Source organism: Physeter macrocephalus, chromosome 4, assembly GCF_002837175.3.
Source record: "Physeter macrocephalus isolate SW-GA chromosome 4, ASM283717v5, whole genome shotgun sequence".
In the NCBI taxonomy this organism is placed as follows: Eukaryota; Metazoa; Chordata; class Mammalia; order Artiodactyla; family Physeteridae; genus Physeter; species Physeter macrocephalus.
In genome coordinates this window covers 21,379,610-21,404,661 of record NC_041217.1, presented here as the reverse complement: position 1 = coordinate 21,404,661, position 25,052 = coordinate 21,379,610, and the positions used below count along the sequence as shown (strand labels likewise).

Below are 25,052 nucleotides of genomic sequence, written 5' to 3'. Positions count from 1 at the left end.
ATTATATAGCAAGGAGTAATTAGCATTTCCATATATTAAAAAAAAAAAACCTCACTGATTCTATGTAGCTTTTTATCCCATGAGTATAAACTATGATTTAAGTAACCATTTATTTGAACACAATATTCAGATAGGTATAATCTATTTTTCATAATGAAATGTTTATTCCTATCTCAATACTTAATGCAGATTTTACTTCTTTCTCACAGAATTGCTGTGTGGATTCTAAGGTTTATCTATGTAAGTGCTCAGCACAGTGCCTGGCACAGAGTAAGCTCTCAACATACCCTACTATTACTACTTCTATTATTTGAACCAATCTGTCATTTATAAGAGAAAAATTAGGTGATGCCCCAGGAGAATAATCAAAAGAAGATAAACCTCCATGTGTGATTTTTTTTGTTAAAGTATTATGTATCCACTATTTCCCAGGTTTGTGTATATACTAAACTATTTCAAATATTACAAGGCATTTTTAAGATATACTGTACCTGTTTGCTCTCTAAGTTTCTGCTATGGCCTTTGGCCTAAAGCAATACAATTCTGACAGGATAAGTGTATTAGAAAACTATATAAAAACCATGTACACTGAAATCAGGTAACAAAGGCATTTTACTCTACCTTCTGTAACAAAGTAGTAGAGATTTACCAGTGTAATTCAGGACAACCGATCTTGTTTAGGCTTAAAGTTCTTTCTTTTCATCACGCATTATTTGACTTCTGCAAAAACATTTTCACTCTGTCTTCTCACACAAACACTAAGAGCTGTTACCAAGTTCTGTCCCCTAAGTAAAAAATCCATTAGAAAAAAGTACTTTAAAAAATATTGTAGGTTTACTTACTGAGACTGAAATGAAGTACAGGGCTATCAGCATAAGAGTAAGCTCTTAAATGGTCTCAACATACATATAAACACTGATTTGGGAGTAAATTATAGATTCTAACATGTATAAGGGATTTGGTATGAAGATTTTTTGATCTTTAATAACTAAAAGTGATTTTTTTTCCCCCAACCAGAAAAGGTAACTGACACAGAAGATAACAAGTCTGTGCTACAACTGACATAACGTTAAAACTGTTAAAAACTGACTCCTGTTAACTGTTAAAAACTCACTCCTGTCATGCTTCTGGTATCAAATAAGAGGAAGGAAAATAAACTTTTTTTTGTGAAGATAGAAAAACACACCTGAAACCACATGATTCTGGCCTATAGTGTATTAACCTGAAACTTACTACTACCCAGAGTTCAGGAAGAAAAACCCAACCCCCAAATATGCCCTTTAGAAGCACAATAAAAATTTTTCACAGGCTGTCCTGATTAAAAAGGAGTTTGGAAACAAAGCATGAAACACTTCCACTGTGTTAAAAATCAAGAACAAATAAACTGAAGGCAGATTCCCTCTGAATGTACTAAATTAATCTACAGGCTTCAGAGAAATCATTTCAAGAAAGATGAAGTTCCATGGTTTATCTTATCTGGAAGAAAATTCAAAGTGCACACTCTATCAATGTATTTTAGGAGATGTAGCACCCAGTGTCCTTTTGAGGTTTGATATCTGGTTCTTTCACAGGTTTCACCACTTCTTCTGGTTTGGGTTTAGCCTATGGAGAAAGAAAAATACAGTGTAAGTACATAAACTAAGATCTGGAAAACAAACACTAGATCTATTCCACTTCAGACTACTATAAAGATGCTATACTAAAATACACAACATGGAGACTAACAAAGCTGTGCCAGAAGCTACATACTAACCAATTCAATTAAAGACATAACAGGAAAGCAACTATTCAGTGAAGATGAAAACCTGGATGGGTAGGCAAAAATCAAGCTAATGGTACTCTTACTCTTTCTGAGGAGGGAGAAACTGAGCCATCAACCTGTGCACATGGAACCCTCAAGTTTGAAGATTACTTGTGACAGTAACACGCTACCTCTTAGGACATTATTTAAGAAGCTGAACAAGATGCAAAAACTGTTATTTTAAGGAATAATGGTTTTAGTATGGGTAGGAAATTATATTTTAAAAAAAAAACAATTTCAAGGAAGCAGCTATGGCTACAAAATAATTCCCATCCCTTTTTTCACAGACCCCTTCTCTTTTGGTAGCCAAACCTCAAAGTTTCCACTTAACCTTACCATTTGGTTTAGTACACTAAGATGTACTTAGATATAAATGAATAAAAGCAGTCTAATTTTACCCCTGGATGATGTCACGGAATGTTGAAATTAGGTCACATCTTCAAATACCATGCACTATGCTAAATCAAAAACAGCACTGCTATAGCAATATAAACATGGATGAGCCATCCTTTTTAGACCTGTCCTCCCACACTCTTCTTAAAGGAGGCTCTGATGAATTGTAAAAAGGCAAGATAATGTGTTGAAAACATTATCAGTCAACTATGTAAAAAATCAGAAGACAATTAGGGTCTAGAGGTTTACCTCTGAAAGAGTTCAGATCTTACACCAAGCACTGTAATTAGCTAATTTAACATTTAGACAAATATACGCATCTATTTAAATAGAGGACCATATCAAACTGTGAAGTCTGAATTCTCTTTTTAAATTTTTGTGATGAATGGAAAAAACCCAATCTCGTACACTGTCGTCCTTGGGTCTTTGGGTGAGATCAAAAGCAGCCAACGTTTCTGGTGTCCAGTGCACGCTTGTAGGAGGAAATTCAAAAGGTACAGGTTCTACGAGACCATAATTTGCTTTGAGTTCCAGTTGTGGGGCTTCTGTTGGAACTTTTTGAAAGTAACTGCAAAAAGCAATGGGAACAGCAATTCATTCAGTTACTTGTTAACTATTTGAGTATCTATTTATGTCCAAGACCCTGTGCAAGGAAATGACAATTTAATGATGAATTACATAGAGAAGAATTTCCTGTCTCACGTAGTTTACAGATGAGTAGGTGACAAAGTCAAGAAACCCTGTCAACAACTGTGCAATGTAACTGAAGCTATGAGGGATGTAGAGTGCCGTGAGAACAAAAAAGAGGGGCAATTAAAAGAGGGGCAGATTTGGGGGGTCAGGGATGCTTTCCAAAGGAAGTGATAAAAGTTAAACTGGGCACGTTCAAAGATGTGAAAGAGCGCAGCATGACCAGATACAGAATATAAAGGGAAGAATGCAAGAGACGAAAAGCAGGGACAAAATTAATTCCACAACCTCCATAGGTACTGATCTACAGTTTGAACAACACCGATTTAATAATGGAAAACTGCTTGACAGGCCTAGACAGAACTGACAGAAACTTAATTTCCCCGCTTTATATGTGGCTGAAAACAGAATGAGATGAGTATGCCAAAAGAAGATATGTATATATAACACACAGAGAAGGAATGGCAGGGAAACAAAGGTAAGAGAAAGTTAGGACAGTAGAAGTGGGCTGTATGTTAATAATTCATGTTTGAATTTTAAAACCTGCTTTTATATGTTATCATCAAAAGCAGAATAAAAGTTAGGTCTAACACAAGTGAATTCTATCACCAATTTAAATAGAAAATTAATGTTCAACTTCAAAGCAACTTGATATAAAATGTATGGGAATAGAGACTAACTGTGATATTATTAAAACAATATTATTATTTAAACATTATAAATACGTCCGTCCCTCGGTATCTTTGGGGGATTGGTTCTGGGACCCCGGCAGATACCAAAATCCACAGATGCTTAAGTCCCTTACATAAGACAAAGTAGTATTTGCATATAACCTACGCACATCCTCCCGTAAATTTTAAATCATCTCTAGGTTACTTATGATACCTAACAGAATGTAAATGCTATGTAAATAGTTGCTGGCCTGCAGCAAATTGAAGTTTTGCTTTTAAGGACTTTCTAGAATACCCCCTCCCTGCCCCCCCCCCATATACTTTCCATCTGCGGTTGGTTGAATTGCGGATGTGGAACCCTCAGAATACAGAGGGCCAACTGCATATACTATACCGTTATTAATATTACTAAAATCATACTGAGCTGTACTCACATAAATCCATTTTCTCTCTGACATTTTTCAAGGGTGTTCTTCACAACATTTCCAAGTTTCCTAAAGAACAAGTGTCCTGAAGGTTTGACTGTTGGTCCAGGGCCTTTGGTTTCTCCATATTCTTTGCATAATGCTTCTGCCTTTGCATAAACTGCATGTGAAAGGGATATACAGTCATTTGACTATAATTAATTATTGATTATTTATACTAGAAAGGCTATTAATCAGAGATGCTCTTTACCTAGTATAAGAGCATTACCAACAACAGTATAAGGGGCAGGTAGGTATTTTCTACAAGTTCTAGGTTTTCGAAGCACTTTTTTCTTTTCTCCAATTACTTCACTGATTCTCATTCCCTTTCATGAACTCTGCCAAAATCTCTTTTAACTGCCCATTCCCTTTATGATTAAACATTAGTTTTTAAAAGAGGAGTTAATATTCTGGCAGGAATACTTACATTTTTCTGCCTCTTGAAGAGACCTGATTGCTTCACCACATTTATCACTAGCCAACAAAGTCTGACCATGATAACAATAAGCCTGATAAAAGAAACAAATTTTTATTCATTCTCTCCTCAAATGATGCTTTCCACTATCATCGTTTTCTATATGCATCAGACAAAGAAATGCCTTTGTCCATTGTTTGAAGTATCAATGCAGTCCCTTACATCTCTTTACTTGAATAAGCTTCCCCCCATCTCTGTTGGTATATAAAGTGGAATTATGTCAAGCCTTAAGCCAAACTAGCCTTTAAGCATGGACTGAGAACAAAAACTATTTGCTGAAACCTGTTTTTAAAAATAGGGCAAAAAAAAAAAAAAAAAAAGAAAAAAAAAGGGCTTCCCCGGTGGCGCAGTGGTTGAGAGTCCGCCTGCCGATGTAGGGGACGCGGGTTCTTGCCCCGGTCCGGGAGGTCCCACATGCCGCGGAGCGGCTGGGCCTGTGAGCCATGGCCGCTGAGCCTGCGCGTCCGGAGCCTGTGCTCCGCAACGGGAGAGGCCACAACAGTGAGAGGCCCGCGTACCGAAAAGAAAATAAAAATAAAAATAAAATAAATAAATAAAAAATAAAATTAGGGCAGAGGGGATAAAGGAGGGAAATTAGTGTGCTAATGCAAAGGGAGGAGGAGGGAGGATTTAAGGTTAAGGACTAAACAGGTCTTAAGAAAAATGTTACCAGGCTGGAGTAGAACATACTTATTCTTTACATGTCTACCATCAATGCAGCGATTGCACAGGATCTTACGCAGTGTGTTTGAAAGCAGATTATAAGGTATAAGAAATCTTATTTATGATTCTTCACCAACCCAGGTGATACAATGTATGGGTGAGTCTTAAAATTAGCATTAGTAAATATCTTTCTCAGTGAACAGGATGAAACGAGAGAATTCTCATGGAGTTTGCAGAATGTTCCAGCTTAAAAGTGGGTTTGAATCAAACAGTAATTCCATTGCTATAACCCAGCTCTACATCATCTCCTTCCACTCGCTTTACTCCACAATGGCTGCACTGATCATCAGGGAACATTTACTGAGAGTTGTCCATTATCTGTAAAATGCTAACGAAGAGTCAGGCGAGATGACAGAACTGGTGCTCAAGGGGCTGGAGAGACAGTAATTTACATTGTTTCTGGGCTAAAAATACTTACATAAGCTGTGTAGAAACACATTTTCAAGTGAAGATATTTTCTCCATTTAGCAGAGTATGCAGGCTCCAAACTGGATAAAGCATGATCTAAAGTTACATTTTAAAAAGCAAAATATAATTTCACCCTGATTCACTAGGAGACTTATAGCTTATGTGTTCAGATGCTAAAAGCAGCATGCCATTCAAGTCTAAAACTCAAGCATTTACACTTTAAAAATCTTGCTTTATTTAAAGTGATTTTATTTATTTATTTATTTATTTTGATTTGATGGTTAATGCAATTTAAGTTTGAGATAATGATAAAAATAGAAATGACTAAGAACTTCAAAGTAAATATGAATACTATTATGGTACCTCTTTCCAACCTTTTTCATAATACAGCAATGCCAAGAGTAGTCTAGTCACCCAAGTCAGAAGCAAGGATACTCTCCTAACCCTCATTCACCACCCCATCCCTGCATCTTGTGTAAAACACACATGCTCATATATCCTGCCAAACACCTTTCGAATGTATTTCTTCCTCTCCATTTCCTACTCTGCTATCTTTGTCAAAACCTTCATCATTTCTTCCACAGTACTTAGGAAGAAATGAATATAGTCTAACTAGAGTCCACCTACTACTCCTTCACTAGTAAGCCCATTTCTCATCTTGCAATGATAGGGACCTTTCTTGAATTTAAGTCCAGTCAAGTCAGACTGACCTTATTATACCTTTTAAGGGGTCCCAAATACCTACCGAATGAAGGCCAAACTTCTTAGACAGGCTTACAGACCAATCCATAGCCTCACATATGCATACTTTTGTAACCTTTGCTTCTACCTCTCATCCTGTTTCAGCGAAAACATGTCTCACAGTCCCAGAATGTGCTAAGTTCTTTCTAATCTCTGTACATACTACAGAATGTTCTATTCTTCCCATATGCTAAAGCATCCCAGCAAACCTAGAATTTCCATTTATATTTCATAATAAGGCTAAACCACCACCTTCTTCTAGAAAGCCTTCTCTTAGCATGCCCAGATACTTCAGGTTTTTATTTCACCCCCGTAACCACACCTTATTTCATGTTATAATAATGTGGTTACATGTTTGTCTCCTTCCCTAGACTGTAAATCTGTATACCCAGCAACTAAAAGAGTAACCATCTCATAAATAGAAACATATGCATGTTTCCTAAATAAGTGACTGAAAAGAATAATACGTTAAGGAGAAGACCTGAGTGCTAGTCCCAGCCTCTCACCTGCTAGCAGTTAAATTACAGATTATAGTTATGTTAATCCTCTGGATTTCAGTTTGTCGTCTAAATAAGGATAGTAACTACAAGGTTGCTATAAAGACCCAAAACATTTCGAAAGAAAAACAGCTGTTTAATTATTAGATGTAACTGGTTAAAAAGGATAGCATCATCCTTTTCACTAGAAGTTACGGAGCATATTAACCGTGAACAGCTCTAATTCTTTTACTTTCTTTTAAACAAGATTAATAAAATAATGCAGCTATTACTACAGCTTTACAAAAGATGAAACAATCTGAGAGTCCTTTTGCTTTGCTTGGTCCCTACTAAGCCAAGAGCTTAATGTGAAAATCTAAAGACTAAAAATAGAACTTACCAGCTTTTTGATAGAAATTGGCTGTTTCATATGCCAGGGCAGCAATTAGTCCAGGAGCATGTTTCAGTTCAATTGCTCGAGCAATTGTTACTATAACCAAAACACAATGAAGTGAATGTATGATTAAGTTCACTTGCATTTACCTTAAGTTCAATTATAATAGCAAAAGACAGTCTGATATCTATTTGGGATTTTAATACAGTTTGTTAAAAGTTTTAACGTGAAAACTAAGCTACAGAAAATGCAAACATAAACAAGCAGAAAACATTGAGCTTGCTGGTTCTGATACCACTTCCTTAAATAAATCACTAGCCAATTACTAATCACAGAAAACCCCTACTACAAAATTGCATGATGTAAGAGGAAACAAATACTTTCAGGACACTGGAGTTCCAAATAAAGAAAAACAAAAGCCAACAAAGTTTCTTTATTGTTTTCACATAAGTCTTCATTTATTTCCTGCCACTGAAAGGCAAAGATTTCAAGGTAAGCCAAACAGTGGAAGCAGAAAAGAAACGAGCAAGGTAGAATGGGGGGAAAAATGAGTTATAGACTTAATTTTATGCTGCCAGAAACGGCATGAAATCAAAATCCTCTTAAAAAGAATTATTAAACTGTAAGGCCATTTCCAGCTAATGAAAAATGAAGGCAAATACTAAAGGTAAAAATCAATTTTTAAAATTCCTCACTATAAATTTCTCAAATCCTGAAACTCAATTCCAGCTAATTCTGATTTTAAAAAAAGAACTAAATGCCAATATAGACTTCCTTAAAAAAAAAATCTTAACAATATTTAAGATACCTTCTTGAGCTTCAGCTTGACACTGGATAATGTAAGCTTCTATGAGTCGTGCCTCTAAATCTCGCCCCTTCTCTGCAGGTGTAATTAATTTTGGAATGTGACTTTCCTGAGAGAGGAAGAAAAACAAACAAAAAACAAAACAAAGAAGCCAAATTTTATTTTAACTCAGCTGTTAGAAAGAAAACTGAAGTTATGAGATATTCAATTTAGGGATTTATCAGAAATTTAGGGTACAAACAAAGATTGTGTAAAACGGAGCAATGTTAAGCTTACAGAGAATATAAGTTCCTGTACACTAAAACTTTTAAAGCTTTTTATAAATTTTTGTAAAAATAAGAAATTCAAGAGCAAAATTTGGGTCATAATAAATTGCTTAGATATGCAAGTCATATTCCCAACTTAGAAAATGTTTAACTGAAACGGAAACCAAATTTCCCTTTTGCATGACAACCAGAACTGTTCATTCACATTAGTAACAGTAGATATAAAGAAGACTACAGTTCTGTAGCTCACTCAGGATCACAGCTTTTTCATCACTGTAAAACTATCTTATCATGAGAAAATGCAACACTGGCCTCCAGGAGCCTTCAGTAAATAGTAGTTTAATTAGAATGGGGTGGGGGTAATTCTGGTTGGAAAATACGTTAGCCTTTCCCCTAATTCTCATCACATCTCCAGGCGATTTAATGTAATTAGTGTGTACTGATTGCCCCGCTGGCATTTTCACTGAAATACAGAGAATATACTCAGAAAATTTGGTTTTGCAGAATCATGATTGCTCCTGGCAACTGCTGCATACAGCAAGGAGAAATGCTCAGAACTATCCATTTTTGTGCTTTGTTTTCTCTCATCTTTTCAGAACAGACCAAAAAATAAGCAGTGAAGTACCACTTGCATCATCTACTTGTAAACTTCACTGATGATTTTCTGAAGTGGAAACACTTAATACTCTGTAATTGGCTGCACTCAACAACAAGGTGCTTAACATAAGGAAAACAGAACACATACTAGTTCTTTCTACATGATGAAATAATTCCTTCACCCCACCCCGCAAAGAATGAAATAAAAATCATTCAAGAATTAAAGCATTAAGAATATATCTTATTATTATTATTTTACCTTTAAATGTTTAAAAATCCCAGCTGCAATTTTTAAGCTTCGATGGACTTCTTTTGCTTCATCCTCTGTTATGCTAAAAGACAGTGGTTACATTAGTTACAGGATGAATCCCGTTTCTGGTATTAAAACCAACAACTAATACATTCTCATAAAACCACAGAAGTTAGTCATTTGTGTTTTTCACTACGTTTTCTTCCTTTTGACACTTAAAAAACTAACAAATGCACATGAAAAATATCCAAAGAGAAGAAACTACAAGTGAAAAAGAGAGCTCCTGTTTAGGGGTCTGGACAAAGGCTTCTTGTTTTTCCTTCCAGATAAGCTTCTGTGCATAAACAAGCACAAAAATCAATATACATTTAATGCATGCACATACTTAAAAAACACATACATACACAATATTCACCACTCTGCTCTTCTTTTAATCACCTAAATTACTTCAAGAGACAATTTTACATCAACACATACAATTCAACTCCATTCTTAAATGGCTGCATAGTATTTCCATGTTCAGGTGCATCACAGTTGGTAGTTGCCAGTTTCATACTGCTAATATCCAGCTGTACTATTATAAAAACTGTATCTCATTTTATTTCACAGTTCCTTAATCCTTCAAAACATCTTTCACATACTTATAAGGCTTTGTATTTTTCTGCGAATTGCCTGTTTATGTCCTTTGTTTATTTTCGATTTGTTGATCTTTTCCCTGTTGATTTGTAAAAGCATTATAAAAACAATCTGTCATATGCACTGCAATTTTTTTGACCAATCTGTCATTTTTTTTCTAACTTTGTTTATGGTACTTCATGTGGTCAAATAGTCAACCCTCTTCTTGGTTTGGGGTTTTATTCAGAAAGACCACCCCCATGACAAGATTATTAAAAATTTTTTCCCTTTTAACAGCGGGCTCCATAATTCTGATACTTAAAATATTAACATTATGAGGCAACCTTACATTTATTAGAAGTGATACTTTTTATCAGTAGCCTAGACTTTTTAATAATGAAGCTCCATATGTTTGAAAAATAATACATATGCACATAACCCTCCCCTTTTAACTTACTTTTCTTTTCCAGCCAGTCTTGAAGCATATTTGGTATACCATAAAGCTACATTAAATCCCATGGAAATTAATTCAAAAACAGCATCCTGCTGGGCACTAGAATTATAAACATGATCATTAAGTACTGTCAATGACTGAGACATCTCTATATGAAGCCTACTATACATCTTACACAAAATCATAAAGACCTAAATGCTAACTGAAAAAATGAAGAGTCCTTGTGTTTAATATAGGTTGGGAGATTAGAACACAAGCACACACACACACACACACACACACAATTAACACTAAATGACTAAACATAACGGTCCACGATGTACTTCACGATCGTAAACATGAGAATAGTAGTTCCCAAAGGTTACTGTACACTGAATAGTTTTAAAAATACAGATTACCTGAACTTATCCCACAAAGAAAGGTCTGGGAAGCGCCCAGAATCTGCATTTTTAACAAGTATCCAGTTGATTCTGGAGCAGGTGATTCTTACACCACATTTTAAGAAAGTGGATTTCAGAGGAGAGATCATTTCAGGCTAGAATGGTTAAAGAAGGCTTAATGGTATAAACAGAGTTTGAATTGTGCTTGAAAGATGGCTAGAAGGGAAGCAGGAGGACATCCCAGATGAGGGAATGATGCTGTTAATGCACAAGAAAGGATAAAGAATTTTCTGGTGGCAGTAACCCAACTAGCTTGATTGAAGTTGCCAGTTCATAAAGAGAAATCGAGGAGCAGGAGAGCAAAAAGCCAAGCTGATGTGAAACTGCAGAAGGTTCTGAATGCCAAGCCAATTAGTATACTACAAAGAAAAAGGTCTCAAAAATAAGTATATTTTATATCTTATTTGTTTCCTTCAGATTCTATAACTAAACATGACACAAAGATGGCAAAAAGCTCACAAAGCAAATAAGATAATATTTTATTCACTGTTGTTCCGATGAGATCCTGAAAATTCTTTATACACATTATCTCACTTATCTCAAATGATGAAGTAAAAAACCTGAAGTAATACCCTTATTACCCATATAATACTAATAAAGATACAGAAAAATTACCCAAAGGGAAGAAACTAGGATCATGATTCTGCTTTGTATTTTTTATTTAATTGCTGCCTCCATCTTAGAAGGAATAGAGACATGGAAACATTTTAGATTAAAATAAAAAAAGATTTGCTACAAAACATGTAATTTAAAACTACCTTATAAACTATCCTGTTTAATATACATTATAACATACAAAAACATGACAGTTATGAACAAACTTCTTAAAACAGTTTACCATGCCAAAAAAATTTAACGCATAGTTTAACGGCTTATTCTTTTCAGCAGGAACTTTCCAATCAATTACATCTACTAATTACATCTAGTAACTCTAGTAATGGTGATCTAAGAGGCATATCTAATTTATAACTTTATCTTTAAATAATAAGATAGTTTTGCTAATTTTTATGGCATCTCATGAATAGCTCTCTCCTGTTTACCCTTCGTTTATTTCAATCTGCCTTGCTCCCAAACACTCCATTTCTATTGTACCACATCTAGGTAGTAGTTAAGAGTGTATACACTTGAAAAAACATTTTTCAGAAGATATACTCACAGCACACTTTTCATTGAGTAAGGAGCGATCAAGGATTAAGTAACTTAAAAATCTCAGATGTACTGAATACTTAACATTATAACTTAAGGCCTTTATCACATAATTCTTCACTGTCTCATAAAACTATGCTGAGAAATGCTGTCACAAGGAATGAATATTTAGCATGGTGGGGAAAAGTGCCAAATTTATGTAACACAAAACACTTTAGAATGTGCCAAAGTTTTGTAATGTAACAATGGTAGAGATATGATTCTTTTTTTTTTTTTTTTTTTTTTGCGGTACGCAGGCTTCTCATGTTGTGGCCTCTCCCGTTGCGGGGCACAGGCTCTGGACACGCAGGCTCCGCGGCACATGGGATCTTCCCGGGCCGGGCCACGAACCCATTTCCCCTGCATCGGCAGGCGGACTCTCAACCACTGCGCCACCAGGGAAGCCCGAGATTTGATTCTTTAAAAAAAGTTTTTAAGGAAAATATTCCTTAATTTTAGATGAAGTACAAAGGGGTACATAAAGAAAAACAGAAAATGAGGACTTGGAAAACCTTGGTATCCCAGAATATTAAAATTTGGAAAGGACCCACAGTTCGCAACGTCCTACCCAATTTATGAATTCTATTATATACAATATTCCCACGGAAGGAAGGAAGGAAGGAAGGAAACTAACATTTATTGAATGTCTATTAATGCCTGGCATTATATCAGCCCCTTAATACAAAATTTCCTATTCTGTTCCTCACAAAAGCTCTATACCTGTAACCCCAACATACAGTTGAGGAAGCAGATGTTCACACAGGAGAAGCTCTGAGGCTGATCTATGTGTGTATGAATCCAAAGTCCACACTCCTTCCACTGTAATGCCTGCCCTGGTTGTTTGGCAATCCCCATTTCCTTCCCTTCTGATTTTATAAAATGGTCAATTCTAAAGCAAATTGAGATAAAGATATATGACTATTTAAACAACCCAATGGTGTTTAAAAAAAAGTATTTTAAAATTTAGCACCATTATGATCGGTTTCGTTATAATTAGATCTAACTAGTTTCAAGTGAATGATGAGGAAGTTCTGAGGGGAAGTTTTTAAAAAGAGCAGAAACAGTGAAATCAGGAAGAAAACAAATACAGTACTGTCAGTAAAAAGAGTATGGAACTGGGGTGGGAATGGGGAGAAAGAAAGAAGGAGATTGACCAGAGGCATCTGAACTATCCATCAGAAAAGGAAAGTAGCGGAGAAAGCAAAATTCTGCTCTGCTTGGACGGAGGCAAAGACCAAAATCTAGGTTTGGGTTTCAAATTCCCAAACCATTCTTTGTGTGTTATTAAAAGTCAAGGCTGCTCAATCTAGTTAACATTTATATTGATTATCTCAAAAATGATTTGGTCCAGAAGTAACAAATTCTGTTTGTACTTAATAGACTGCATTAGGAGTTTAGGTCAAAAGTTTTACATTAATTTCCTGATAAGGCAAAATGCTGATCAGACTTACATTTTACTTCTTCCACACAGAGGCTATGAGTTAATCACTAGCTAAACAGTTACAAAAATGGCTTGAATTTAGTACTGTTGGTGCTGCTTACCTTGGAACCTGTCCCTGTAATGTATCAGTCCACTTGAAATTTTGAATATATCGTAACTTGCTTTCTTGGGTAGATTCATCCAATGAGTTAATGAAACCTATAAAAAGATAGAAAACATTTTCAGTTTTACTGGAAATATCACGTGTCTCTATTAGTCAGATAATGACTTTTCCAGATACCCGAATGAAACTCCCAGCCCCTCTATCCCCTTCTCCTAAGGTAACATAATAGGAAATATGCATACATTTAATTTTCAAAATGTTAGAAAGACCACATACTACCTTTACATTCTCACATTTCTGATACTCAAGCATACTGAAGAATATAACCTAGAAGACTAAACTATTCAAATTTGAAAAGTCTAAGAATCAAATATGAACTTCTACATAGTTGACTTTTAAAAACTTAAAATGATTTAAATAACTAACCTTGTAAAAGTGAAAAGTATGAATCTGCTGCATTCTTCATCATTTGTGGATTACAGTTCAAATCAGTGAACAATTCAAGCAGTCGTGCTCTAGATGATCTCAAGTCACTTAAATGAGACAGAAAGAGACAGTAATGTTAAGTAAGCTATATTACAATGAATCTGCTGTATTACAACGAATTTATGTAAAAGTGGCTTAAAAGTTTCAACTGTAAAAGCTTAAATACACACACAAACATCCCCCCCCCTAAGATATTACTAAGCATACAGGAATGAATTTAATTAGGACTAACACTGGAGGTAAGTGAAATTTCTAGTAACAACTGTTTTAGAAGTTGTACTAAAATAAACTCAGTCCAACTAAAGGAGCAAATCATGAATACAATTATATAATAAAAACACACAGCAAGTTTTAATTTTAAAAAATCAAACTAACACAAGCTTTTAAGGCGGGAGGAAAGAATTAAGAATGAGTAAATTAATGTGACCAGTTCACAACAGAAGTTTTTTGAAAAATGGAAATTTAACATTTGTACATAATTTTAGTATCCTCTTAAAATTTCAAAATTTGACATTATGTCAAAATGTACTTAAGTACAAAACCAGATTTTAAAATTGCATTCCATAATACAACACACACACAAACATGCAAAAACACATGGCCACTAGTCATTTTAAAACTGCTCCCTGGGCTTCCCTGGTGGCGCAGTGGCTGAGAGTCCGCCTGCCAATGCAAGGGACACGGGTTCATGCCCTGGTCCGGGAAGATCATCTCCACATGCCGCGGAGCGGCTGGGCCCGTGAGCCATGGCCGCTGAGCCTGCGCGTCCAGAGCCTGTGCTCCGCAACGGGAGAGGCCACAACGGTGAGGCCCACACACCACAAAAAAAAAAAACAAACAAACTGCTCCCTCGTCTCCATTCTCCTTTGCTTCTCTGCAGCAATAAATGTTGCAGACATTTATTGTTTCTTTCTCGAAATTCTTTTCTCCCTGATTCCAATAACGCCAAATTTTCCAGATTATCCTCTTATCTCTAAAAGTTCCTTCTCTATTTTCTTCCATGTCCCCTTCATATTCCCACCTCCAGCAATGTTTAGTCTTTGGCTTTCTGCTCTTCTCTCTTCTGAGGTCTCATCTACGAGTATAACTTTACATCTAATCCTAGATCTACATTATCAGCTCTAACTTGGTCCTGTTCCAGTTACACATCTTTCAGAAGGCAACTTGCTTAGCGAGGGATCCAGAAATCATATTACATGGACCATGACTGAAGACAATTGGGTGTAAATGACTAAAGACTAAATTTAAATTGTAAGCACCAAGAGAGTAGGAACTGTATACCCAGAACTCAGTGTCTGGGATAAAGCACATACTCAAATTTCTTTGTCGAGTGAAGTAATACTAACATTTCAAATATTTTAAGATTTAGAAGGACTGTAAGTAGCACTGATATTTAGAAAGGAGCACAAACTTAAACCTGAATGGTCTAGATGGAATGTTTATTGGTACCAGCTCTAAGGAGGCTGATTCCAAGAAAGTATATAGCAACACCTATATACAGCTGACCAAAAATGGGATGGGCTACCTTATGAATCTGTCATTGTTGAGTTATTTAATTAAAAGCTGGGAGGGAGTAATTCCTGGACTCGGAAAAAAATCTGAATTCTTTTTTTTTTCCCTTTTGGCCATGCCACACAACATGTGGGATCTTAGTTCCCCAACCAGGGATCGAACCTGCGCCCCCTGCATTGGAAGTGCAGAGCCTTAACCACTGGACCACCAGGAAAGTCCCCAGAATTTGAATCCTTAAGGCCTCTTCTAGACTCGAATACTTTGCTAGCTATTTCCAAGTAGGCATTCAATCATCACCTGCAAACCAACTTGTGCAAAGTTATATTCATATTAAAATGACAAAATTCGAGAAAAGTGTACCTTAGAAGTATCTAATTTAGGTTATTAATTTTACAGATAACTAATTAGACCCAAAGGACTTAAGAGACTTGCCCAATGCTACAGATAAAACAGTTAAGCTGGGACCAATGTCTAGGATTAGGGGTTGGCAAACTACAACCTGTAACTTGTTTTTATACGGCCCACAGCTTAATTTTGCAAAAATAAACAAAGAAGAATATCCAATAGTGACTGTGTGTAGCCCACAAAGCCTAAAATATTTACTATTTAGCCCTTTACAGAAAAAGTTTGCTGACCCCTGATCTAGATCAACCTTTTGCTCCAACTACTTCTTTTCACAAAAAGTAGCAATTCTCTTGATTTTCCTTTACTGGTACCACCAATGTCTTGATGATCTAGGTTCTGTATCTCATAGACTAAATGAATCCTTTTCAACTTTCCAGAGCAAATCATAGACATCTGGCCAGTTGATGCCTCCTTCGAAATATCTCTTGCATCTATCTCTTTTGTTCCAGTTAAACTGCTCTACTCATACTCCCTAGAACAAAGGTTTACCTAACAGAAATGACTTTCTCCTCTCCCTTCTTACTATCTAAGTCAGGGATCAGCAAAGGGCCTGAAGATAAAGATTCTAGGCCTAGTGGGTCATAAAGTCTCCGCTGGGAATACTCAATCTTACCGTAGAGAGGAAAGGCAGCCATGGATAATATGTAAATAAGTGGGGGGGGGGCGCTATGTTCTAATAAAAATTTATTTATGAAAACAATCATTGGGCCAATCTGCAGGACACAGTCTGGCAACCCCTGATCTAAGCCATACAATGCATTTAAACCCCAGCTCGAGTCCTCTCTCCTACTGAACACTCTGAAGGCTACTTCAGGTCACAGGGACCTCTCCCTGCTCAGAACTCAATTAATTTACTATCTGGCCAATGAACAATATCCATATATGACTTTGTGGAGTCTCTCATACTGCTGTAACATATAGCTTAACTCTTTAATTGTGACTATTTAGCCTTTCTGGGACTCACTCCCTGACTTAAAGTTGAAGATCCAGTTTAAATAATCTATGATTCAACTTTTCCCATGTCATTTATAAGTTTATAAGGAGTCTAAGGTTAGGGACAGTGTGTTACATACTTCTGCATGTGCATGACCCTAAAAAAGTACCTTGTATCCATGGGTGGCTCAATCAATACTTGTGGAGACTGACAAACTTACCTGCAAATTTTTGAAGCAGCAGGGCCAGTGACTACGCCATAATAGTTAAAAGGGACGGGAGCTGTGGCTTTTAATGGGTTCCTATGAAACCAATGTGTCATTCTCTCCAGGTGTTTTTCCTATTGACAAAAAACAAATGTATAAAAATTAAAGATAAAACATTTAATAAGCAATGTAAATCATATTAAAATATTTTTTAAAGTAAAGGTTGAAAATTACTACAGGATACATACAGTTTAAAATATATATAAAACAGACATATACATAAACAAAATGCTTCACTGCCATACATCAATCTTGTTTTAACTGTCTGTTTATAGCAGCCTATGTTTAGATCAGGCCTATAAAAAAACAGCATTTGTAAATGTGCTCACAGTAACTGCAATGTTGAATATATTGGAGCAGCAATGTTTAAACTTTAATGTGTATAAAAATCTCGTCGGGGCAGGAGGTGGGGGCTTGTTAAAATGCAGGCTCTAATTCAGCAGTCTGGGTGGGACTGGAGATGCTGATGCTGCTGGTCCCCAAACTACACTCTTGAGGAGTGGAGTACCTGACTTTGGTTGGACAGCTGCAAATGAGAAGGGCACAGGAGCAGAGGAACGTGATTCCGAAAGAGGTTCAAATGGTGACCCTTATTTAGACTGCTAAGATTACTTGACAGAAATAGGTCTTAAATTAACTGTATCTCCCACATGATATTGCTGATGCCAACTGACTGGCTGTAGCATGTATTCTATAATAAATATACTTTCCACAGAATAGCTAATAAGAATCAATATTTTCATGATAAAAAACCCCACATGATACTTGATCAATAATATCTATCCTTAAAATAGTAAAAAATGGCTGAATTATGAACATATTTAGCATATGTAACTGAAGAAACCTCAGGTAGAGTTGGAGTTGGGACAGGCCTGTACAGGGAGCTCTCAGGTCCCGCTAGGAGACCTCAGTTAACAGGAGAGAAGTAAACCTACATCTCTGACAGGAAGGTATCTCTAGGTTACTATCAGAAGGAAGAAGAAAACTTCTCTCCATCCAAGGCGGCTCAGCCAGTCAGGCTGTAGCAGGCCAACCAATGAGAAGCCTCCATACTCTCGACCCCCAGTTTCCTCCAATGGACTCTTTGTTTATTACAGCCCCTCCCAACTCTCCTCTTTTCCCCGTAAAAGCATGTTCCCCTTGCTTGTTCTCTGTATTTGCTTATGGTCACCCATCTTTGCATATTGCTGATTGTGATTTCTCTGCTAGTCCCTAATAAACTCGGTTTTGTTGGTTAAAAAAAAAAAAAAAAAAATAATATCTATCCCTAGAACATACTTGTGGTTGACAAGGGGGAGGGCAAGTAGGGGAGGGAAGGAGTGGGAGTTTGGGATTAGCAGATGCAAACTAGTATATACAGGATGGATAAACAACAGGATCCTACTGTATAGCACAGAGAACTATATTCACTACCCTGTGACAAACCATAATGAAAAAGAATATGAAAAAGAATGTGTATATGCATAACTGAATCACTGCTGTATAGGAGAAATTAACACTGTAAATCAACTATACTTCAATAAATTAAAAAAAATAATGTCTATCCTTAAAAACCAAAACATTTAAAAAACTACCTAAGTGAAATGCCAACTTAAAAAAATTAAGTTCCACACCTTTCAGGTTAAAAAAGAAAAAAAAAGGAGTGTGTCACTGGCTTAAAAGTCCTTGGGAAGATAGTGAAGATAATACAGGAAAGTGTAGTTGAAGACTTAAATATGGCAATCAGATTTCGGGAAGTGGGAGACAAAATCGGTAAGATTTAATTAACTTGAAAGCATTATATACAACGTTGTCCACGGATTTTTCTTATCGGGGAAAAAAACGTGGGCTGCACAGTGGAAAAAATATCTACTTTATGCACCTCCCTTACCATATTTATTCATGGCAAAACCGGCTTTGGAGAGCACCAGCTATTTAAGGATGAGGAAACGCACTGTGTCTTCAATGAAAAATTGAGCAAGTTCATTTGAGTAACTCAAAACATTTAACAAGTCCTTCAAAAATATATAACCTTCTAAATATCATCCACGTAAATCTCCGTTATAACCTAAGTAAACTAATACTGCATCTCTGTGCATATAAACCAAGCCTCCCAGAGATAATGGCACACAATACACTTGACTGTGACAACAAATTTTCCACAAATACTCTTTTAAGGCGGCCTCCCACGTCCTGGATGAAAATGTCTTAAGTTCTATATATCTTTACCTCAGAACCGAAGAGGGTAAGTACCGTGTTCTCTGCCCCTGCCCAATCTGTCCGGTCAGACACCCGCACTCCAGTTTTCAAGAATTCGAAGGGCGGGGTAGAAGGACGACACACCCACCTGCAGGTGCAAGGAAGGGTGCCTTTGAAGCCACCAGCACGACAGTCGGATCGAGGCTGCCACCTAACCCGCTGCCACAGGAAAAGTCCGATTACCGACAAGGGCTCCCCACTCCGGAGACCCTGGGTCCCGCGTCGAACCTACCGCCCCCAAGCTCCTAACGTCCACTTCCTGTTTACCACCCAGCCTCTCCCTCCAGGGCCTCGTCCGGTTTAACGCCGTTAAGACCTTGCGCAGGCGCACACCTTAGCGTGCCCCTCCTGAACAGGCATTTTCATGGAAAGCCGATACTATCTACCCGGGAGAGGCGGGCAGAAGGTGCCTAAACAAACTCCTATGTAGCTATAAGACCCTCCCCCCCCCCCAACTGCTAGTGGAGACGCGGGCAAGGCGATTCGGTGAATCTAGCTGTTAATACCATTGATTCGTGGGGCTAATGTTAATTTCTTTCTCTCGTTTGTTTCAAGGCACTTTTTACACAGGTTCCATAGACTCCCGGATAGTGGTCCCCAAAAGCCTCCTTCTAGTGCCTAGAAACACTTGAAGGAGACTTTTGGGGACCACTATCCGGGAGTCTATGGAACCTGTGTAAAAACCTTGACCCTATTGCTTGGGACTCCGGGGAGACGACAGGGGTAGAGATAGTAGTGGGAAACGCCCATCCTCATGACATACTTACTGGATTTCTCGATGTCTGTACAGCACCCCTCCAGAGGAAAAAAAGGCAGTGTCCGAGTCCGCAAACGAGAAAGGGAGGGAGTCGCACAGCCCGGATTACCGAACTTCAGCGACGGAAACCAGGCCTGCGGGAGCCGATCACGTGGTCAGGGCGGCCATGACAGCTACCGAGGCGGCAGGGCGCGCCGCTCGGGGGGTTGAGGCTGCCGCGTTGTCGCAGCCCCCTTAAAACACTCCGTTCCTCAACCCTTTCTTAGATATTCCTCCACAGTCTTTCCTCTTGAGGTGCGGTCTCCTCCAGAGACAAAGAGCAGAGATGGCCGGACCTCCCACACCGAGGAAGAATGCCGCAATAACAATGGCGGCCGCTCGGTGGAGCGGGGCGGCCTCAACCTAACACGAGGCGGGGCCTCGGGGGCGGAGCCTCGGCGGGGTGGCCGCTTCAGAGCCGCAAAGTTTGGCTGTGGCGGCAAATGGGCTTGGGCGGCTCCTTGGCGGGTGGTGGCGGTGGCCGTAGCGGTTCCTCTTGGCCCTGTTAATGTCGGGGCCAGGCCCGGGGAGGATGGCGCCCTAGAGCCCGGCCTTGCTGGGGTAGGGGCGGGAGGGGACGGGGTGGGGACCGGCCATGTCGGAGGTGACCCGAAGTCTGCTGCAGCGCTGGGGCGCCAGTTTTAGGAGAGGCGCCGACTTCGACTCTTGGGGCCAGCTGGTGGAGGCGATAGACGAGTATCAGATGTGAGTGACTAACCGCGGGAGCGGGCCAGACCGGCTCCAGTCGACCGCCTCCCGCTTCTTTCTGTCGGTGTCCCTCATCACTGTATCTGCAGCCAAGGCTTCTCAGGGTGGGGCCCCGCAGGCGCTGGGGCTGAGATCCCACTGGCCCTGGAGACCATGGTGCGGTCTCTGGGGTTTTTCGCTCTTCGCCTTAGCAGGGCCAGTTCTGTGCAACAGGTAGCCTTTCTTTCCTGGGGCGCCAGCCCATTCAGGCTACCTACTGAGTTCCTTGCCACCGTCTCACGGGTCCTCCGCTCTGCAGTCAGTTTCCTTTTCCCCTCTCCTCCGCCTCTCTCAGGTTGCCGCCCCTCAGTTTCTCTTTTAGAATCTCGGAGGAATACTTGTGTGTTCTCCGCCCACGTTCCGGGGACGAGGGGCCTCGCTCTGTGTACGGTGCCTTCCTCCTCCCCTGTGTAGGGCAGGAGGGAACTGGTGGCGATTGAGGGGAGGGGAGGGGCTGCCCCCGGGAGGGGGTGCCCCCAGGAGGCAGCGAGGCCGGAGGTATCTCCTCAGCCAAAAGAAAGGTCTCCTCTCGCGCCCCTTCTCCACCCCTCTTTCTGGGGAGCCGTGTTTTCCCAATTCACCTCGATTCCGTTTCGGTTTCTGGGACTGTTATTTGCTAGGCTGGGTGAGTCCCACCCACCCCCTCGCTCGGTTGCTCTGGGTGGAGTCCCTGCAGGATGTGAACAGAAGAGAGCAAAATGTGAATTAATAGACCACGCACAGGAGTCACCACCGCCTCCTTGGGTCTCTCCTCCTTTTCCTGTGTATAATGTATAGCCGCAGGGTACATGTGAGCACCGGGTTCTTTGATCTATTCAAGTCCAATTTCTTTCCCTTTATGGTTTCTCCCAAAACTTCAGCGGTGTTTTTAAAATTAAAAGACAAGGTTTGCATATATATTAAACCTTGCTTATGGTTTCTTGCACATTTTACTGAAAATAGGAACTGCCTGCTGAAATGCTGTATGCAAACTGTTGCCAGTAATTACTTCTTGGTTTAAAGCAAGTTATTGTTCGAAACCATGTGTAAGTAAAATCCGCCCCCCTCCCCCCCGCCCCAGCGTCTTTTGGAAAGAATACACGATTAGTGCTTGGAAGATCTTAATCCTGTATTCTTTTTCTACAATAGTTACTTGTGTTTATCTGACCATGAAGATAATTTAAATGCGTGGATGTTCTCTTATCTTATCTTACTGACTTTGAATTGCCTGTAGTTTTCAAAAGCCCTGAAAACCACCATGGTTTGGGCCATTTTGCCATGTGTAACAACTGCTGTCATTTGTTTTGCACTTTCACTTGATTTCACTTTACTCTTGCAACTGCTCGGTGAGAATATTATTATTTTCATTTTGCAAATGAGGAAACTGAAGCTCAGGTTAACCGGATTACCTAGGGTCACAAAACTATACTGCTGATGTCTGGGATTTTTTTTTTTTTCCCCCCAGTTCCAAATCCTGTCTCCTCTACTATGTAGTGTTTAAGGCATTGATTAAAGATGCGTTGTATAAGTGAATTGGACAAATTAGAAGACTTCCTTCATTCCCAGAGAATGTATCCTTCCATACTGTAGCCAGTTAGATAGTGAGCACCCGTGTATACTCATTCTGCGTTAACTAAACTTGCATAGCCTGAAATCTAAAGCTGCCTCTCACTTGTGGTGGTGGGACATCGCAGCTGTTGGCACTCAGCAGCAGACCTCACAATGGAAAGAATACCATGTCCAATTGAAATTACAAAGGAAAATTGACTATGCAAGCTATTTAGCTGGAATTTCTAAAAATATCTCAAGAGAGTAGTAGGCACCAACAAATCTATTGTTGAACCTCAGTTACTAACCTTGAACTTCATGATTCAGAGTAATTCTAAAATTACTATAAAAACCACCAGTGTCAAATTTGAATAGAAGTATGTGATGATTGGCTTAAATTTTGTTAACATGCAGGCTACATACACAGTGATGTTGAATTTAAAATTAATACATTCAAAAATGAAGGCCAGTTGTCTTTTTTTTATTTGAATTATCTGTGAGAAAAGGAGACCATTTGGGGGCCACTAAATTATGTGGAAAAGAAAGGATGGGATTTAGTAACTGACTAGATACTGAGCAAGAAGAAGGAGGAGGAGCCTGGGACAACTGGCCTCTCTGACTGCAGAGGCAGCCGTGTCTTTACAGCCGTGCAGCACACAGGAGTGAATTCATGGGATGGGGGCCTTGGGGGGGAGGGAGTGGACGTGTTTGTACTTATCGTAAGGTACGAATATCACAGCTTAAACAGTTTCATCACTAAGCAAGTGAGAGCTGGGCGTATAGAAATGAATAAGATTTGATATCCATCCTCAAAGTATTGAGTCTAATGGAGGATTTTATTTATTTATTTATTTATTTTTTCATTGTGAGAAATGCTGGAGGATTTTAGAATAAATGGGTTTTGCTATTACAGAAGTAGGAAAAGAGTAAGTGCTACCACGCTCGTTGCTGTTTCCTGAAGCACGCTTCTGCCTTAGGGCTTTTGTACTTTTTCTGGAACACTATTCCCCCATTATCTGCTTGGGTCGATTGATCACCTCCTTCAGGTCTTTGTCCAAATATTATCTTCTCTGCGAGGCCCTCTCTGGCCACCCTATTTAAAATTGTCTGGTTAAGTATGCTGTCCACTCCCACTCCCTCTACCTCAGTCTTTCAGATCCAACCCCCAATCCTGCTTAATTTTTCCTATAGTATTTATCACCATCTAAAGTACAATATATTTTATGTATTCATTTGGTTGGTTGTCTCTCTCCCCACTTGAATGTAAGCTCTTTGAGAACAGGGTATAGGAGGGGTTGTCTATTTTGTTCTCTACTGTATATGTAGTGTCCAGAGTAGCATTAGACTGTTACCAAGTAATTATTTATTTAGATATTGTATAATTGTTGTATTCTAGTGAATGGCTTGATTCAGGAATATGCTGTGGGAGCATTAAGGACTTGATGCCACAGTACCGTTGGAAGATTTAAACAAATTATGTCAAAACTAAAATTGCTATCCAAAATATACATGATCAATTAAAAACAACTCCCTCTAGCAGGCCACCTCTTTCAGCAACCTGGGGGTACCTGCCCCCTAACTTAGGGTAGACTGGCATGGACTCTGCTGCCTAGAATCAGCTATTTCACAGGATCAGTCCTGAGGCATTAATCCAGCACACAAATGCTCAATAAATATTTGTTAAATGAATAGGTGAGTTTGAAGATTGGATAAGCCCTGTTAATCATCCTTACTATGCCTTGTATCAGTGCCTCTCAACGTGTGGTCCCACGTCCTTGCTGGTCTGCAACGAGATAAATAAAGAAATGGGGATTTAAAATTTAGGAATTTCATTGTGGTGTGACATCTTAATGATAGTTTTTATTAGTTTTTATTTTATTTTATAAAAGTATTAACCTGGAACAGATTGCAGGGAAAAAACTAGTTCTTCACTCTAAATAGTTTGAGAAGCACTAGTTTCTGTTATGGATTGCTGTGGGGTTTCTGTGGGTCACTTGTTTATGTGCTTTAAGAATATTTAAAACTTCCCCTTGAGAACAGCCCTGTATTACCTGTAGGCACCCTTGGAAACTGAGGTTATTCTCTAGAGAAAAATATTTGATAGGTTTTTTACCTTTACTGATAGAATGTCAACTCTTTTACCTGCTCATGTGATACCCAGAGCAGGTGGATTTTCCCTCAACGGAAAGATTTATGTCTCACTTTGTCTTAAAATGGTGCAATCATTTATGGGCTTAGAAAATTAATTTTTTAAAATTTTATTTATTTATTTATTTATTTTTGGCTGTGTTGGGTCTTCGCGGCTGCGCCCGGTCTTTCTCTAGTTGCGGCAAGCGGGGGCTACACTTCGTTGCAGTGCGCGGGCTTCTCATTGCGGTGGCTTCTCTTGTTGCGGAGCACGGGCTCTAGGCACGCAGGCTTCAGTAGTTGTGGCACGCGGGCTCAGTAGTTGTGGCTTGCGGGCTCTAGAGTGCAGGCTCTGTAGTTGTGACGCACGGGCTTAGTTGCTCCGCGGCATGCGGGATCTTCCGGACCAGGGCTCGAACCCGTGTCTCCTGCACTGGCAGGCGTATTCTTAACCACTGCGCCACCAAGGAAGCCCTAGAAAATTAATTTTTTTGCCTAGGTTTTACAAAAAGTTTTTAAAAATAACTTTATTGAGGTATAATTTATATACAGTGAAATTTAGCATTTTACATTTACAATTCAGTGAACTTTTAGTAAATTTACCAAGTTGTGCAGCCATCAGT

General features: G+C 38.8%; 2 protein-coding genes across 6 annotated transcripts in view; one reads left to right on the top strand and one right to left on the bottom strand.

The window, feature by feature from the left end:
- Positions 1-1,009: 1,009 nt before the first annotated feature.
- Positions 1,010-20,350, bottom strand: BROX (BRO1 domain and CAAX motif containing). Of its 5 annotated transcripts, none has more exons than XM_007107667.4 (14): positions 20,000-20,350; positions 19,203-19,391; positions 16,950-17,068; positions 13,819-13,925; positions 13,391-13,487; positions 10,227-10,322; positions 9,164-9,236; positions 8,045-8,150; positions 7,243-7,332; positions 5,636-5,721; positions 4,447-4,528; positions 3,990-4,140; positions 2,603-2,762; positions 1,010-1,602 (listed from the first exon to the last, which is right to left on the bottom strand). In XM_007107667.4, exons 3-14 carry the CDS (start codon positions 17,048-17,050, stop codon positions 1,516-1,518), a joined length of 1,236 nt encoding a protein of 411 aa, XP_007107729.1. In that variant the 5' UTR covers positions 17,051-17,068; positions 19,203-19,391; positions 20,000-20,350; the 3' UTR covers positions 1,010-1,515. The 5 variants fall into 5 exon arrangements, with proteins under 5 accessions (XP_007107729.1, XP_007107730.1, XP_007107728.1 ...); XM_007107668.4 differs by having other exon boundaries at positions 19,321-19,391; XM_007107666.4 differs by having other exon boundaries at positions 19,203-19,320.
- Positions 20,351-20,448: 98 nt separating this feature from the next.
- AIDA (axin interactor, dorsalization associated) overlaps positions 20,449-25,052 on the top strand; it is a 42,809-nt gene continuing 38,205 nt past the window's right edge. The window contains exon 1 of the mRNA XM_007107670.3: positions 20,449-20,733. Within this exon, the coding sequence (XP_007107732.1) occupies positions 20,624-20,733 (110 nt within the window). The 5' untranslated portion in view covers positions 20,449-20,623. The remainder of the gene's footprint in view (positions 20,734-25,052) is intronic.